General features: G+C 46.0%; 1 protein-coding gene across 20 annotated transcripts in view; it reads right to left on the bottom strand.

Annotated features, from left to right (window-relative positions):
- The window catches only part of R3HDM2 (R3H domain containing 2), a 148119-nt gene that overhangs the window by 6907 nt on the left and 123891 nt on the right, over positions 1-17321 (bottom strand). For 11 of the 20 annotated variants that reach the window (XM_024736525.1, XM_024736526.1, XM_024736507.1 and 8 more), the window contains 8 exons: positions 16527-16759; positions 14053-14219; positions 9715-9816; positions 6999-7244; positions 6329-6455; positions 5317-5477; positions 4694-4848; positions 3388-3488 (listed from right to left, as the gene is read on the bottom strand). In XM_024736525.1, coding sequence (XP_024592293.1) covers positions 3388-3488; positions 4694-4848; positions 5317-5477; positions 6329-6455; positions 6999-7244; positions 9715-9816; positions 14053-14219; positions 16527-16759 — 1292 coding nt within the window. The remainder of the gene's footprint in view (positions 1-3387; positions 3489-4693; positions 4849-5316; positions 5478-6328; positions 6456-6998; positions 7245-9714; positions 9817-14052; positions 14220-16526; positions 16760-17321) is intronic. The other 9 variants (XM_024736518.1, XM_024736522.1, XM_024736521.1 and 6 more) reach the window with 3 other exon arrangements.

Here is a 17321-nt window from a genome sequence, read left to right as displayed (position 1 = left end):
TATAGCTTTTCTGGAAGGCAGCTTATAACCTGAGCCTATTGCCTTGGGCCAGGAAAAGGTAGAGGATGTGTGAGTATGTAGGGTGTGGGCATAAGCAAGGCAGTAGAAGTTCTTTCTAATACCAACATGTAGCCGTAAGGAGCTATTAGGGGGCTAAAGTGGAGGGGGAAAGAGAACAAAGTCCTCATATTATTTTCTCTGATCGCAAGGAAAGCAAAGGCAGGGTTCCTAGTTGCAGCCTCATTCCTGAGCTCCTCCCCTCACTGAGTCCTCTCCCACTGGCCTGGAGTGTTGTACCTTCAACTCAGCTGAGGACAGAGAGCACTACTCTGCTGATGAGATGACCTTTATGCTTCTCTTCCTCAAGCCAGAAGCTGGTGGCATCCGTTAGCAGCTGAACTGTGGCTACTTCTTAATGCACGTGGCAAAAACCCCCCCAAATCTCCCAAAACGAAAACCCCCCACGGCACTGCCCAGTGACAGCGCTTCCACATAATCACGTTGGGGGAAGGAGCCTGGGTTGGAGTGGGAAGGGGGAAAAGGGAGTTGAATAAGGAAATCAATTTCAGCTTGAAAGCTCTGAAAGGAGAGGGAACGTGTGAATGGCTTTTTAAGTGGCATCATTAAACCTGGGCAGAAAGGTCGATTGGGCAGAGCAAACCGCATAAATATAAACAGATGACATTTATGTCTGGCAGAATTGCTTTTGTTTAGTTTTTGCTTTGTTTTCAAATCGCTGAGGTAGAAAACTGATAAGGCTTCTTCCTTACCATCTGAAATGAAATCTATGGAAAGGAATGTCCAGAGAAATAAAATCCCACAGGCATCTTTCCCAAATTACAGGACAGAATCCTACAGTATCTTCGTAGTTTTCCATTATTTTTGGTGGGGGAGAGGGTTATCTTCAGGGAGTGGGGATTGAAAAGAGTTAGTCTCAGCTTTGGAAAGCCCTCAGCTACAAAATGAGCCAGTAAATAGGTGAGAAGCTATTTCTGTATGTACCTCACTCTGGCCCTGTTGCTGTGTCACTGTGAGTTGAGAGTCTGTGCATAGGTTTCACTGCCATTTCATGTCTGTGTGCCTCTTCCCCAGACAAGCATCCCTGTAGAAACCTCAAGGGACCTGCAAGTCACTATTTTAGTGGGAAGAAAAGTATTTCCTGAGGTTATGGTTATATCTAATATCATAGTGGAGGAATTAACGTCCAGGCCTGGGGGTAAACTGGGCAACTACAAAAATGTATTAATAAACTGGAACAATTGCTCTAGGAACAGCCAATCCTAATCCCTACCTTTATTTTTGGAAAAGTGACCATGTTGCTACATGGGAGAAGGGCGGGTGACTGTCCTCTGAAGGTGACATAGCAGCCCTTGTGGGGAGTGCCAGCCTTCTATCTTTCCAGTAAAGGGAAAACTGGAAAGGAAGGTGTAAGAAGCACTTTTTCTTTTCTTCCACTTCCTCTTAGATTCCCATGAGCAGGGATTGAAGACTTTTAAGATTGATGCTATGGTGAATAGGTCTCTTAGATGATGTGGGTGGAAGAGAGGGTCCCATCATCTAGGAAAAGTACAAGGGGTCAGTCAGAAGCCTAGGGTCAATCAGGGTAGCCAGAAGGAAAGGAAATAAAACAGAAAATTCTAAAGCAGCAAGGAAATTAGATGATGGAGAGGGTTTTGTCTATTTCTATTAATTTGGGAAGAGCCTAGATTATCTCCTTCCAATCCCAGTCCAGATCTCTAGTGCTGCCAACTTTCAGAACAATAGCTGTTTCAGTTTACTTAATTAACCCAGCACTAGGTCCAGAGTAGGTACTGAAAAATTATTTTCACTTGTTTCTAATTCATCTTGTATTTGCAGACGAAGAGACATAACTGCGGAGACCTAACAGATATGCTGATATACCACTAAGGATATATACAAAAATTCACATACAAGTATACCCATATGCACACGCACACACTTATTTTAACAAACAGGAGAGAAAATGCCCTGAGGTGCCAAGCACCACCACAGGCTACAGCAGTTCTTGGAGCTGGTTTCTATAATTTCCATACCCCGCTGGGAATTTCAAGGTCAAGTGCCCCTGGCGGACACTAGGAGAAACAGCTAGAGAGACCAATAATGTAATAAAGGGTAGTAAAGGTTGGTGAATTTTAAAACCTCATCCTGTAAGAGATCCATGGTTGGTCTGGATAAAGGAAGAAGTCATTACATTGAAGGTAAGAACTAATCATGTCTTGTGAGCAAGCTTAATTCTGGAATCTACTCCAGAGCACCTAACATAGAGTACAGAAAATCTTATGTGAAAAATATTCCATTTCTAAAATGAGAAAAATTGGCAAAATACCTCCTTCTCACCAGAAGAGGGAACCCTGACATTCCCACAATAGAGCTGCATGGGGATGGCTGGAGGCTACCTTAACCTCCTCCCCTCCAGAACCCGTGAAGTCTACTTAACTATAGCATAATGATATGTCAGGGTTGGGTGAAAGGGAAACAAACAGGAGCAGTTGTACTTGGTGTATTGGGGGAGTTCTTGGCAAAGACAGATAGTGAGAGGCTGCAAGGCATAAGTCTATTCACCTGGGATAACTGGCCCCTCCAAAGGCGGCCTTTAGCTATTTAACATGATATCCATTTATTTCCTACTGGAGGGAAAGGAATAGAGTACAGAAACCTGTTGAAAATGTGTTACTGAGAATGTAGCATGGGTTATAGAAAGTGAAAAGACCCAAGTTCAAGCTCTAGGACTGTGATCTTAGGCAAGTCATTTATTCTCTTTGAGTCTTAAATTTCCTCTTCACTAAGTTGTGGTGAGAATGAAAATGACACAGTATATGCGAGCACATATGAAAAACCACTAAACAAATCTAAGATATGATTTTAAAAGCATTTTATGATAAAATGCTGATTTTATCAGCATTTTAAAAGCATTTTATCAGCCTCCTTCCTTGTTTTCTCCCAAGAGAAAAGAAAAGCTGTTTACAGGAAGAATGAGCGCAACAGACAGAAGTAAGCACTCTGTGTTTCAAAGGCATGTGAGTGGTGAGTGTAGTGCTGGATTCAGCAAAGAGGGAGAGGGAGAGGGAGAGGGAGAGGGAGAGGAAGAGGGAGAGGGAGAGGGAGAGAAAACAAGGAACTCAATCGACATGTGACTCCCCAGGGATAGGGATCAGGCAACCAACCTCACCTCTTGAGGGGTCAATTTCAGCACCTCTGGAAAACACCAGCCAGCTAGGACTTTGGTCTTCCCTCATGATGGGGTCACAGTTGGGGACAGAGCCAATCCCTGAACTCTCTTTGTCCTTCCCAGCTCTAAAGCACAAGTCCTTCAGCAGTGTTTGCTCTCACCAGTGCCCAAGACCCCTCAATTCTTTATCCTCTTACCTGAGTACTGCTGTGGCATCTGTGGTGGACTGCAGGGAGAGGGAGACTGAGGCATCTGGTACTGCTCAGAGCCAGGAGGTTGCAGAAACCCCACAGAAGGGCTGGGGAGATGGAGAAGAGAAGAGTGGTAAAGCGGTAGAGGGAGGAACGCAACTCCTGGCAGACAGCTGTTGCTTCCTGAGCCTCCCCTGTGGGAAGTCAAGGCAGCTCCAAGCCATTCCCAGACCAATTTGCCATGCAATTTCTAAAATCACTCATCAGTTCAAAGTTAATTATATATATTTGTACTTGATCATCTTCCAATTAGGAAGCTGCTAATCAGCGCTACAGATGGAATGTTAGTAACACATGCTCTTCCCAACAGTGCAGAAACACCAAACACATACACGTGTGCGTGCGCGCGCGCGCGCACACACACACACACACACACACACACACACACTCTGAGAAACACAGCAGAAACACGAAGAGAATGCCAGAGACAGACACACAGGGCTAAAGTGCTAGAGAGAGATGGGCAAAAATAACTAAGGAGATTTAGGATATTTTCTCAATGGCAAACACATATAGTCAACTAAAGACAAATGGGGAAAAACTCTCACAAAACTCAAGACAACGTGGAGACATACACATAAAAAGACAGAATTGTGGACACTGAGAGAGACACAGAAATACATCGAGGTAGGCCCAGATTTGAGTTCTAGTCCCAGCTCTGCTTCTACTAACTACTTCTGTGACTTTGGGTAAGTTTCTTAACATCCTTAGTTGGAATTTCCTCATTTATAAAAGAAGTGAGAAAAATAAAACAAGGAGAGTGGACTATTAGACACTTAGAAATGTCTAAATATTTAGACATTTCTAAGGTAACTTCTACCTCTAAAATTCTATTAGCTATGAGCTATACTAAGATATATATAAATAGACATACAGAAATAGTCTATCTCAGATTCATCCATGGATATAGAGGTACACAGAGAAATTTACATATGTATACTCCAAATTGCTTTTTTAAAATAATAAGCTGTTTCTATCTCATAGTTCTGAATCCCACTGATTAGAAAAACAAAAAATGGGGGAAATTATAAAGCCTCTGCCTCCGAAGCAGGAATTTTTCCTGCTGATGAATTCTTATGCAAATATCGAAATGACAAGGAGAAAAGGAGAATGAACTCCCTCATGTTCTACCTGCTTTAGGGTACCACTGGGATCTTTACCCCTGCCTTTCTTTCCCAGTGCAAACAAAACCATGGTGCAACAGTTGCTAAGGTCTGTGGGAGATGCACCCCAACTCTCTGGGAGTTCTCACCTTGTACCGTTCTGCTGAGCTGGAGGGATCATGCTGTAATACACTGGTACGCCCCCTGCTGGGAGGCCCCCTTGCACAGATTGGCTCGCAGGGACCAGCATGGGTTGCTGGAAAGGCGGCTGGACCACATTTTGCGAGTCATTACCCACTGGGACCTGGGTGGAGACAAGAAGAGAATGACCACTCTTACTCCCAAAAGAGTTCATCCAAAAAACAGCCTCTAGTCATCACTAGACCAGGACACTCTAACCTCCTTCCCTACCTTTAGAGATTCCTATTCTCCCTACCTGAGTAAAGGAAATGCTTAGAGCTACCTCCATTGCCTTCCTCTCCAAACCTCACCCATGGGCATGTGATGTACAGGAAGGAGCCTAATTTCCTCTAGATCCTACTTTTCTGGGCATATACTCGTTTGCATGGCTATATAAAAACCAAACAATTTAAATAAAGACTGTTCTCAGACTCTCTGGGCCTTCTCTCAGAGGAAGAAAACCTAAAAATTCTAGGGGTAAAGTGGACAATGTTTTAGTGTTCGAGTTGTCAGACTGGAGGATGTGGGAAACTGTCCTCCTTTTCCTCATCCCAAGGACTGGGTGATCTTTCCTAGTACAAAATGTACCCACTTGGTAAGAAGGCAGTGGAGTGTACTGAACCACCAGGCCTTGCATCTGGCCCCCCATGCTGCTCCTCTGGCTGCTGAGCAGGCCCTGGTTCTGTGGCTGCTGGACCCCAATCATGCCTTGGTAAGCCGCCTGCTGCTGGTTAGGCATCATGGGCTGTAAACCTAGGGATGGGCAAAGCAGAGAAGACATTAGCATAGTATCAACAATGTTTAGGAGGTCACACTCTCTCAGTAATTTTCCTTCTATTTTACTTTTTCTTTTTCTGGAGATCATGGGTTCCTCTTCAGGACCCTAATCATTCCTGCCGCCCCCGCCCCCTGTACCCCCTGCTTTTTACTTTATTTATTTTTAAAAATAAATCTATCTATTTTTTCTTGGCTGCATTGGGTCTTTGTTGCTGCGCACGGGCTTTCTCTAGTTGCAGCGAGCGGGGGTTACTCTCTGTTGTGGTGCGCAGGCTTCTCACTGCAGTGGCTTCTCTTGTTGCGGAGCACAGGCTCTAGGCGCACGGGCTTCAGTAGTTGTGGCACGCGGGCTCAGCAGTTGTGCCTCATGGGCTCTAGAGTGCAGGCTCAGTAGTTGTGGTGCACGGGCTTAGCTGCTCCGTGGCATGTGGGATCTTCCCAGACTAGGGCTCGAACCCGTGTCCCCTGCATTGGCAGGTAGATTCTTAACCACTGTGCCACCAGGGAAGTCCCTCCTGCTCTTTGATGAGGTTTTTTTTTTGGCGGTACGCAGGCCTCTCACTGTTGTGGCCTCTCCCGTTGCGGAGCGCAGGCTCCGGACGTGCAAGCTCAATGGCCATGGCTCATGGGCCCAGCCACTCCGCGGCATGTGGGATCTTCCCGGACCGGGGCACGAACCCGTGTCCCCTGCATCGGCAGGTGGACTCTCAACCACTGCGCCACCAGGGAAGCCCCCCCCCTGCTTTTTAAACAGCGAAGGTAATTCTCTTTCCCAGTCTCCCCCCTCCCCTTACTCACTACCTTCATACATCAGCGGTTCTTCTTACCAGGTTGCTGGGATGGCTGAGGCAGCTGTTGACCACGTTGGGGGCTGTAGGCCACCGGGTGAGAGAGAGGTCGATATTGCTGGTTGGAGTTAGGATACTGTCCAGGGGGATAGTAAGAAACCTGGATCTATGGTAAGAGGAAACAGATGTATCAGAAAGTCCCTCAAATTCAGCCTCAACATCCCCAAACTATTAAATACATCACGGTTAATTCCCAGAAATCTGTAAACGGAGCTATTTTGGGCCTGCAATTGCAGCATTCGTATACAAGTTTGAAACAGAACAGGAAGGACTTGTGTTATTTGAAAGATGGCTTTCTGACTAGAAAGAAAATTCTCAAGTCAAGGTGGGGAAATGGAGGTAGGTAGGGGACAGTTATCCCCTCTGATTTGTCTAAACTAGAGGAAGAAAGAAGGATTATAATACTGGACAAACTGAATTAGTGATTTTTTTAAAAAATATTTATTTATTTGGCTGCGCCGGGTCTTAGTTGTGGCATGTGGGATCTTTTAGTTGCAGCACGGGGGCTGTAGGTGCAGCATGTGGGACCTAGTTCCCCGACCAAGGATCGAACCTGGGCCCCCTGCATTGGGAGCACGGAATCTTAACCACTGGACCACCAGGGAAGTCCCTGAATTAGTGATTTAAACTGGGAACCCAAGCCACTCACCTGCTGAGGGGGCTGCATGTAGCCCTGGGGTGGCAGGACTTGCTGAGTAGGTGGTGCATGGTTAGAGGTGGAATAGCTGGAAGTAGGGAGGGGCTGTCCTGTAGAAGCCATGATGAAGCTAGTCTGCTGAGGGTGCTGGGAGATAAGTGGGGGCTGGAACAGAGCTGAGGATGGGTCAGCTGCTTCGGTAGAACCTTGGCGGCTAAGGCTCATTTGTCCAAAGGGGTTGCTGAGATCATCTGTCTGCTGAGAGAGTGAGGGAGACCCAAGGACTGAGGTCATATCAAACCCCAGGTCTTTGGCTTTATCACAGACAGACAGACAGAAATAGTAGCCCTCTCTACAGCCTTCCTTCCTTACACCAATTTGGGACACTGCTGCATGTGTGCCCTAGGAGGCGCTTTTTAGCCCTAAGCCTCTGTCATATGGTGTTTTATTTATTTTTTTCACAAGTGTTTTTTTTTAAATTTATTTATTTTATTTATTTTTGGCTGTGTTGCATCTTCGTTGCTGCGCGCGGGCCTTCTCTAGTTGTGGCGACGGGGGGCTACCCTTTGTTGCGGTGCGCAGGCTTCTCATTGCAGTGGCTTCTCTTGTTGTAGACCATGGGCTCTAGGTGTGTGGGCTTCAGTAGTTGTGGCACGCAGCTCAGTAGTTGTGGCTCTCAGGCTCTAGAGCACAGGCTCAGTAGTTGTGGCGCGTGGGCTTAGTTGCTTCGCGGCATGTGGGATCTTCCCGGACCAGGGCTCGAACCCGTGTCCCCTGAATTGGCAGGTGGATTCTTAACCACTGAGCCATCAGGGAAGCCCTCATAGGGTGTTTTAAATTGTTATGAATTGAACAGCTGTTTGAAGCCCAACTCCAGACCCAGTCTCCCTACCACATATGGGGTAACAATGGTCACTCTGATTATGAACTTTATTAGAATTAGTCCTGGGGAGATGGGAGCAATGACACAACTTCTATATATAGAGAAAACAGGACAAATTAGTAGGGATAAAACCCTACAATATCTTTCCATTTCCTGTCTTCCTCATGCCTCCAACCATACAAAGGGCCCCTACATTGTCATAAATCTCGTTTTTATAATAAAGGACCCAGATAACACCTTGCGTGGATTATGTGTGGGTTCATGTGGCTCCCCAGCTCTGCCTATGCAGTGGAAAGACTGGTGGGCTCCCAACGCCTGCTGCTCATCTCCTTACTCCCTCTTGCAATCATTTCCACCCCTGTTCTCTGACACTTGCCTAGAGTTCTCCTGCCCTTCAGAAACCACTTCCAATTCTCACCTCTGCAAGGAGGCCAGGGTGAGTGGCCAGCTGGAGGGCGAGACTGACTGGCTGGTCTGTAATTGCCTTCTCTCTCAGCCCTCTTCTCTAAGCAGAAAGAGTGAGGGTGTTCCATCCCTCATTTGTATGGTGATAGGTTAGTCTGTTAACTTCCTCATCTTTTTTGCTCCATGGACAGTAATCAAAATACACATATACATACACGTGCAGAGCAGAAGTTCTTTTGCAAATGAAACTAGTAGAAACAAAAGATAATGCTTTCCTGTGGTTTCACTCACTTTTCAGGGATATGATCTTAGCTATTTTGCTACCTTAGTGGGCAGGAATAGATGACAGGAGGACTGGACTGCAGTTACTATTTTGAGGTTCATATTCTAGAACTTTTCAGAATGGAGATAAGAGATGGGAGGAAAGAGGGGTTTCTAGTAAAAAAGCAGACAGGTGTGATTAACACAAAATTTAAAAAAAATCAGGGCTCCTATAACCATGATAGAAGTTATCAACTATGAGACAAATCAGATCTTCAGAGGATTTGTAGTCAGGGTACGAACAATTTAAACAGCATGTGCTATTCAACAGAAGAGGATATTTTTAATGTAAAATAATATAGTAAAATAGGGGAACATTTTAAGTTTTTACCAGTCGTACCAGAGAAATCTGCAACTATTTTAAAAATAAATTTATTTATTTATTTATTTATGGCTGCGTTGGGTCTTCATTGCTGCGCACGGGCTTTCTCTAGTTGTGGTGAGTGGGGGCTACTCTTCGTTGTGGTGCGCAGGCTTCTCATTGCAGTGGCTTCTCTTGTTGCAGAGCACGGGCTCTAGGCACGAGGGCTTCAGTAGTTGTGGCACGCAGCTCAGTAGTTGTGGCTCTCAGGCTCTAGAGCACAGGCTCAGTAGTTGTGGTGCACGGTCTTAATTGCTCCGCGGCATGTGGGATCTTCCCGGACCAGGGCTCAAACCTGTGTTCCCTGCATTGGCAGGTGGATTCTTAACCACTGTGCCACCAGGGAAGTCCCTGTGTTTTTATTTTTAAAGGAAATTATAAAGCATCATTCTGTACAGAATAAACTGGGTTCCTCAGACATGTCCTGGGAGCAGATGAGATGAAGGATGCACATGGTAGAGAGGATGAAGAGCCCAGGTTAGACCAACATCTGATTTTGTTCCCTGTCCTGAAACTCAGGGGAATTCAGTGTTCTTCTCTGTCTTACATTTAGGCATCTTTTGATGCCTAAAGTACTGTTATGAGGTCACTAGAATGAAGTATAGTTCAGCCTGTGCTGGCCCCTCAAGAAGAAATACCTTCTAACAATGGTCCTCTAAACAGCACAACTGTTTTGCATGGTTGTCACAGACTGACCCAGACACGCCCAGACACAGGCCACACACGGACAGGACAAAAAGGGGGAATGGAGTTTATACCATGTTGTACTGCTGGGGCGGAGAGACTGGCAGAAGGACTTGGGGACAGGAGCCTGGAGAGAACTGAACAGGCTGTGGAGAGGGCTGCAGAGCCGGGACTGGCTGTGGACCAGCAGAGAGACATGTGGAAAGGGAAGAGAAAAGGGAGGTACAGGGAGAGGCATAGGCAGGGGTGGGGGTGGGGCAGAGATGGGGAGGGAAAGGGAAGGAACAACAAGGTTAATCATAAAAGAAATTTCACATGAAAAGTAAGGCTTCTGAGCAGACTGGAGACCAAGTCCAGGACAGCTCATGGTTTTCACATCTCTGACAAATAAGCAATCTCTCCTATAAGTACAGACGCACTGCACACTCTGCCCCATTAGCCACTCAGAACTCTGCAGCTGTTGTGAGCATCTCAGAGCCAGGGTCTGCCGCCTGATCCCAAACACAGCTTTTTCCCCAAGCATTTTTCCTGAGCATAGGATTCCTGGGGCGCATAACCCTCCCTGAATGCCCACGTGAGAAGGGATTCCCGCTTCTGTAGGAAGGGTCATCCAAGGTCTGGCTCGGCTCTCCCAGGCATGCTCCTGATTTCACACCACAGCTTTCCTGAAGGAAGTGCTCATTCACAAGGATCATCAGCCTCCCAAGGGCAGAGAAGGAAAAATAAGCCAGTTCACACCTACTTCCTCCTGCTCCAGTGATTGTTCTATGCTCCTCCAGGCTGTGAGGGCAGTATGAAAAATGCTCCCATAAGCAAACACGGAGGGATTTAAGAATAAAATATAAATAGCCTAGTTTTAGCTTTTGTTCCTTCAGTCCCTTCACTAGCCTCAAGCAGGAGGACTTGCTTATTAGGAACATGGTGTGTTCTAAACCAACTAATGGGGAGTTATTTTTTTCTCTCTCGTCTTCCCCTCTAGCTATTTCAATCACCTCATCGGTTCTCCAGTCATAGCCTCTGGAGAAGCTATGAAGAGAAGGGGAAATAACACTGATATACATTGTCTCACTTACATACATTATCTCATTACAACCTCACAATAATCCTATAGGGAGATAAGATAACTTGTATCTGCAGTTAAGATAGTAAGGCTCAGAGAAATTAAATCATACACCCAGGATCACGCAGCTAATGCAGCAGAGCAGGGATGGAAACCTAGTTCTGCCTGACATATGTTCTTTCCACTCTAGCAGTAGGGAGGAGGTAAAGGAAGAAGTCAAACAAAATTACATAAACATCTTTTTGTTTGTGTAACTCTCCTTCCTCTTTCCAAAGCAGAGTAGTAAGAGTTGTGGGGGACCAAGGTATCAATACTCTCCTGCCACATATCTCCTGGGACAGGCTTTCACAGAGGGGACTAACAGTTCCAGAGGCAGAGAGTCCAGGAATTAGAAGACATCCAAGATGGAGAATACTCCTGATATCTGCATTAAATAAAATGTAAGTCATCTTGGCTAGGAAAAAGTTACTGAGAATCCACTGTGTGACGTGGGAGAGAGAATGCTACAGCCTTGAAAATAAGCTCTCGGCTCTCCTGGCACACCTATCTTCTGTAAGCCAGTGGCATTCCAAATATAACTGCTGGCCAAGCTGCTCAGCCTGAGCTACTTGTGCTGGTAACTTTCAGACCCATTTTCTATTATCCTAATCCACTTCTTTCTTGGGGGAGGGCCTGCCATACTTCAGGCCTTACATTCTCTGGGGGACAAGGGGAGGCCTTAGGGACAGGGAAGTGGTAAAACAACTCTGCCTGTTCTTCCTCACATTTGTGAGTTCTGAGTAACAAGTGAAGAGAGAAGAAAGGATGCTCCTCTGTTAGGCCTCTCCCAACTGAGGAAGGGTAGTGGTAAAGGCAGGCGTCTCAGTGCTATTTTTAAGTTATTCTACCACTACTCTCAGCTACAGTTCTCTTCTTAGAGAGTCTCAAACACCAGTTAGGGAACTTCACAAAACCACGGGGAAGCCAAAGACTGGCCCTGAGGGATGTGACTGCCACCTACTGGTGACTTCTGGGCTAGATCCCTGGCTCTTTGATCCTGAATGGACTCCATGGAGAGGCTCAGCGGACTCCTTCTCAAGAGGTCTACTCTAAGTTAATTGTGCAAAAGGTAGCCACTGGTCCTTTAATCCTCAGTCTCACCCCTTGGCTTCAAATGTTCTACTGATATGTGATATGGAGGCCTACTCTGACGGCAGAGGCCTTCCAAGAAGAGAAAGAGCATAGTTTAGCCAGCACTGTCCCCAGGCCTGGAGCAAATGCTTTTTGCTACAGAGGTAAAGGTTTTTCTTCAAAAGGAAAACCTTTAGAGTAAGCACAGTAGTATATGTGTGTGTGTGGTCACTTCCTCCATCTCTTCACTGTTACGTACCATTTGAGAAACTAAACAGTAAGTATTCTGGGGCTCAGCAACTTGAGTTTGGAGAGCTACCAGTGCTGAGAGACAGGGAAAAAGAGAAAGGAAGGAAGAAAGAAAAAGGCAGTAGGAAGAGGAAGAAAGGGATAAAGAGAATATAAAGGGATAAAGAGAATACCATTATATAATAATATAATGGTATTATATTAGCAGCTACCATAAGTGCTTCAGAGACACCAAAACTTAACCAAGCATGATTTTTTAGTTTGGCATTTGTGATCACAATTAATTGCAAGAATAAATTTCTGAGATCTCTGTACCAAATAATGTTCTCCTGTCCCCAGTCTATAGGACCTAACCTAGCACTGTACTGCCTGTGGATGATCAATCAATACCAAGAACTGACCCACTGACCCTCATGATTCAGAAGCAGGGACAGAATCTGAGTAAAAGTTTGGGATTTAGGGCCGGTTACCGGAACATTCTATCTAAAAGCTTTTCAGTCCCCACTGGTTAGTCTCTTTACTTATCTCTTTATCCCCCTCCCACTCTTGCTGTCTGTTTCTAGATATGGATGGAAGGAGGAGACAGATGGAAGACTAAGAGGGAGAAAAGGGAACAGAACTGTATTAAAATACACACATTTCAGAAAACTCAAAAAAACACTGGGACCTTAAAAAAGTGAGACACACACACAGAAACTGTAGGGGATGACTGGAGGGAGAAGTTCAGAGTTTACTCACAGGTCTGAATTAAGACACAGACAGGGAAAAAAGCACACACACATGCTATGCTTCAGTATGGAGCGAGGTAAGCTAATGTGAATGAGACTTAATGAGGTGGTAGACAGATGGTGGTAGAATAAGAAAGAAAGTCAGGACTGCAGAGAAACTGATTTAGGGACTGAGATGAAGGACTTGGAATGATCAGCATGTGTGTTACGTTAAGCCACAAAGCAGAGTTTCCTACATCTTCACTGTTCTTTATTTTAGCTTCATTTCCCAATGTATGAATGGGGTCGTAATGGGCCATTCTGGGGTGTTTCCACTCCCTGGGGTATCAGGGCTTAGGACTTGCTTCTTGTACCTATGGAAGAGATATATCTGAGGCCAAGCTGGACTAACTGAGCAGGGAGATGAGGGAGCCTGGGAGGTGAAATGAGAACTTAAGCTGCAGCAGAAAAGAATATGGACATATTGGCTTCCTGACTCCCAGAGAATACTTCAGGATAAAGTATAGGCTCTATTCATGAAGAGCTCTATTCATGGAAGAAAAGAGTAAGTGAAGATCTCAGCATCTCTCCTCAGAGTATTAAGGAGACTTTAAACCTAAAACACCCAGGAGGTTCCAGCTTAGAATAGGATCTGATTCTCATGCTGATGACTTGCATGGTCTCCACAGAAGCAAAACTTAAACCCTAGTTGGTACCAACATCTAACAGGCCAGCAACAGAAGGAGAAAGAGAGAGCTCTTTCTCTCTCAGGAAACAAAGACAACATTGGGGGGTTTTGTGCTTTATGGCAGGGATTTTAATGAGTGCTATTTCCTTTCCCCCAAACCCCAACATATAAATATTTGTTTATGGGTCAACAGCCATATGAATACACTCAGCTAGACTATGGTAGGAGCTGTGATGTTTTCAAGCTCCATGTATGGATATAGGAAGCAAAATCGCTTTGCTAATTACACAGGATAGAGGGAGACGGAGTACAGTAGAAACGTGGAATAGGGTAGAAGGTCCCACTGACAGTTCTCAGGAGGAAGAGAAGGAAATATAAAGCAAAACAACTCCCAGGGTGACGCTACTAAGAACACTTTGGCCAAACCTCTACCCTTCCTCTTCTCTCCCCACAACTCACATACAAGAGGTGGGGGAGGGAGTGGCATATCTCCAAAAACAGATCTTTCCTGCCACCCACAGCACAAGAGACATGACTGTACCTCCAGAGCTTGCTTGAATCAGAGCGGAGGGGGCTCTGGCACCGAGTGGTGACTCACCTGTGAGATCATGTGATTATTCAAGGGTGGCTGCTGCTGAGGCGTGGGTGGGAGAGCAGGAAGTTGCTGTTGCGGCTGCTGCTGCTGGGCAGTACAAGGGAGAAGGCCCCGGACAGACTGGGATGAGGTGACCTGGCTGCACACTTCTGGGGCACCTAGCGCCATACCTAAGGCAAAGAGGAGACCCAGCAAGAGTTGTAAGCACAAGCCATGAACATACCCTCCCCTGGGGGAGGGGAGAGGGCTTTCCTCTTTCCTTGCTGTTTTCCTTGTCATCCCTCTTCTGTCCACTCCCCCACTGTCTTGGGCAGATCCATGCATGAGCACAGATGCATTTCAACAGTCCTGCTGACGGGAGTCCTCATCTTAGCAGGTTTCTACTCCCCGGGGACAGTAACCACCTTGACTGTCAATGTTTGGTTCTGGAAATAAACAAAATGTGAAGCTGCTGAGGTACCTTCCCTGGAGTGTGTAGAATCTATCCATCATGATTAGACAGCTGAAAACATGAATGTTTGCTTCCTGGGAAAATATAGATTCCTAGTCCCTTAAGAAACTTGTCTTCTCTTTGATTTCTTCTCAACTTGCAGCATCTCATAAAAGTTGCTGAAGGCAACCTTCAAGCACATGCCTGTGCACACAGCCCCACACACGTTCATCCAACTATCTTCCTCATTTCCAGGCTCTCCAAGTCATGTATGCATTTACACAAAATACTTTTATTGAATATCTACTATGTGCAGGCATTGTATGATGAACTGAGGACACAAAGGTAAAGGGAACGCAGTCCTTGCCCTTGAGCAGCACAGGATCTTCCGACAGGAGATGGACATCCACACAACGATTACATTTGGTAAGGGATGCATCAGTGATATGAATAAAGTTGTATGAAAGCAAAGATGAGGAAGCATAACTCTTGGGAGGATTAGAGGGAAGAATTTAAAGAGGACGTGGCAGGAGTGATGGGTTTGAAGGATGAATAGAAGGCCTATCAGACCAAGAGGAGACAAAGCTAATGCCATATTCAAAAAATGGTTGGGAACTCCCCTGGTGGCCCAGCGGTTAAGAATCCACCTTCCAATGCAGGGGACGCGGGTTCAATCCCTGGTTGGGGAACTAAGATCCCGCATGCCGCGGGGCAACTAAACCCATGTGCCGCAACTACTGAGCCCATGCACCACAACTAGAGAGGCCGTGTGCCACAACTACAGAGCCCATGTGCTCTGGAGCCCGTGCACCAGAACTAGAGAGAAGCCCGCACACCAGAACTAGAGAGAAGCCCGCATGCCACAACGAAAGATCCTGTATGCCGCAGCTAAGACCTGACATGCAGCCAAAAATAATAAATAAATAAATATATAAATAAATAAAAAGAAATGGTTGGAGGGTCAGAGGAGGATGGACATCTGGAAATGAGACTGAGATGGCAAACTGGAGTCAGGAAGTTATGCTACACTAAGTAATTTGGATTTTATTATGCAGGGAATGCAGAAACATGAATATTTTTAAGAGAGGACTGACATGGTTAGATCCATGTTTTAGATCGGTAAACTGGCTCTAAAAAGGGCTGAGGATAGGGAATTCCCTGGCGGTCCAGTGGTTAGGACTCCACGCTTTCACTGCTAAGGGCCCAGGTTCAATCCCTGGTCAGGGAACTAAGATCCCTGCAAGCCGCACAGTGTGCCCTGCCCCCCACCCCGAAAAAAAAAAAAGGGCTGAGGATAAAGCAGGGAAACCGGCATGGATAAAGGCAGAGGCAGTGGGGTTAGAAAGGAGGTAACGGAGAAGGGCAACAGAAACCTAACAGAGGCAAAATCTTTACCACTACTGATGTCTTTTGAGGACAAGACCTACAGAACTTCTAGGACGAAAGTCAAGCAATTCATCAGAGGCAGAAGGATGGTGAAATAGAGGCTCGCTGGGTAAAAAGAACTAAATACTCCTCTGCTAAGAGCACAGCAGAAATATATGGAGAAGGTTACACAGTAGCTCAGGAGAGCTGAAGGGTGGTTACCAGGCTGGCACGTGGAACATATGCTCCTTCTCGGGGACTGGGCTCCAGAGAAGCAACTGCAGCAGTGTCTCTTAAAGTTCTAGCCTATTGGCTGCTACCAGTTAATTACAGTATTACAAACTCTAAGGTTCCCTCTGCTCTACAAACCCTCTTTATAAACTCAGGGGCCACAGAATGAAAGCAGCCATCATCCTTATTTTAGTACATAACCTGAACCTGGGTTGATAGGGATGTCCCACCTCGGTCAGAAATCAGATAAAATAACCTAATCCCAATCCATTTTTTTTCTATTAGGAAAGATGGTTTGAAAGAAAATCAGAGAAGGGACTCAAAAGGACAATGGATCCAAGAAATCAAATTTCCCGTCATCTGGCTGTGTTAGTGTTTTGTTAAAAGGAAATATCAGTGATGTTTTGCAGAAGATAAGCAAGAAATGATGGAAGGAGAGAAGCTGTGTTACCTGGCCTGGAGATCCTTCCTGCACTGCCACCTTTACTGCTCCCGATGCTGTCACCCCGGGTGAGGATAGAGATTCCACTGAAGCTGCTGGCTTTGGTGACAGGGGGCCGCATGCTCCGGACAGAGCCATCAGAGTCCGTGCTGCTCCAAGGCCGTGGCTCCAGGGATTTGAGTTCGCTGTCTGTGCTGCTCTGGCGGCTGCTTGAGGTGCGGCTCAGCCCCTCACGGTTCCCCCTGCATGCAGAGATTGCAGTTGTCAGAGCACCCCTCACCTACCACTTCAGCAGAAGGGCTACGAGAGAGTTCATTTCTATTCTCTCAGTGACAAAGGAGGGGTGAGGGTTGGGGGAGGATGGACACTAACTTCTTGTTAGTTGGCTGGCCAACCAAGACTTGATGGGAGCAGACACAACAAGATCCAGTACAGTAACAAAGAGCACAGAGGCAAATCTGGAAGACAGTGAACTGGCAACTAATTCAATACATCAGACCAGAGGTGGACGGGAAACCACGTACATGATGCTGAGATTGGCTGTGGTCTCTTCCCCTGGCCCTTCAGGGATCCCACACATGCAGTAAATAGTGGGGAGCAGAGGGGTACCAGTTCCTTCTGAGAGTTCTTAAAACAAAAGGACTCCTAGAAGTTACTATTGCTGGAAGGCTGGAGTAGCCAATGACATGGATAAATCCTATAATAGGTCTTCCATATAACACATATCTGAGCCAGCAGAGGTGCTGCTTACAGTCACTTTTTCAGGATTGGGAAGAAGAGTATAATGGACTAAAGGGGCACTCA

Source organism: Neophocaena asiaeorientalis, unplaced genomic scaffold (assembly GCF_003031525.2).
Source record: "Neophocaena asiaeorientalis asiaeorientalis breed wild unplaced genomic scaffold, Neophocaena_asiaeorientalis_V1.1 scaffold134, whole genome shotgun sequence".
Lineage (NCBI taxonomy): Eukaryota > Metazoa > Chordata > Mammalia > Artiodactyla > Phocoenidae > Neophocaena > Neophocaena asiaeorientalis.
Note: the sequence above shows the minus strand (reverse complement) of the source record. Positions and strands in the feature narration are given on the sequence as shown.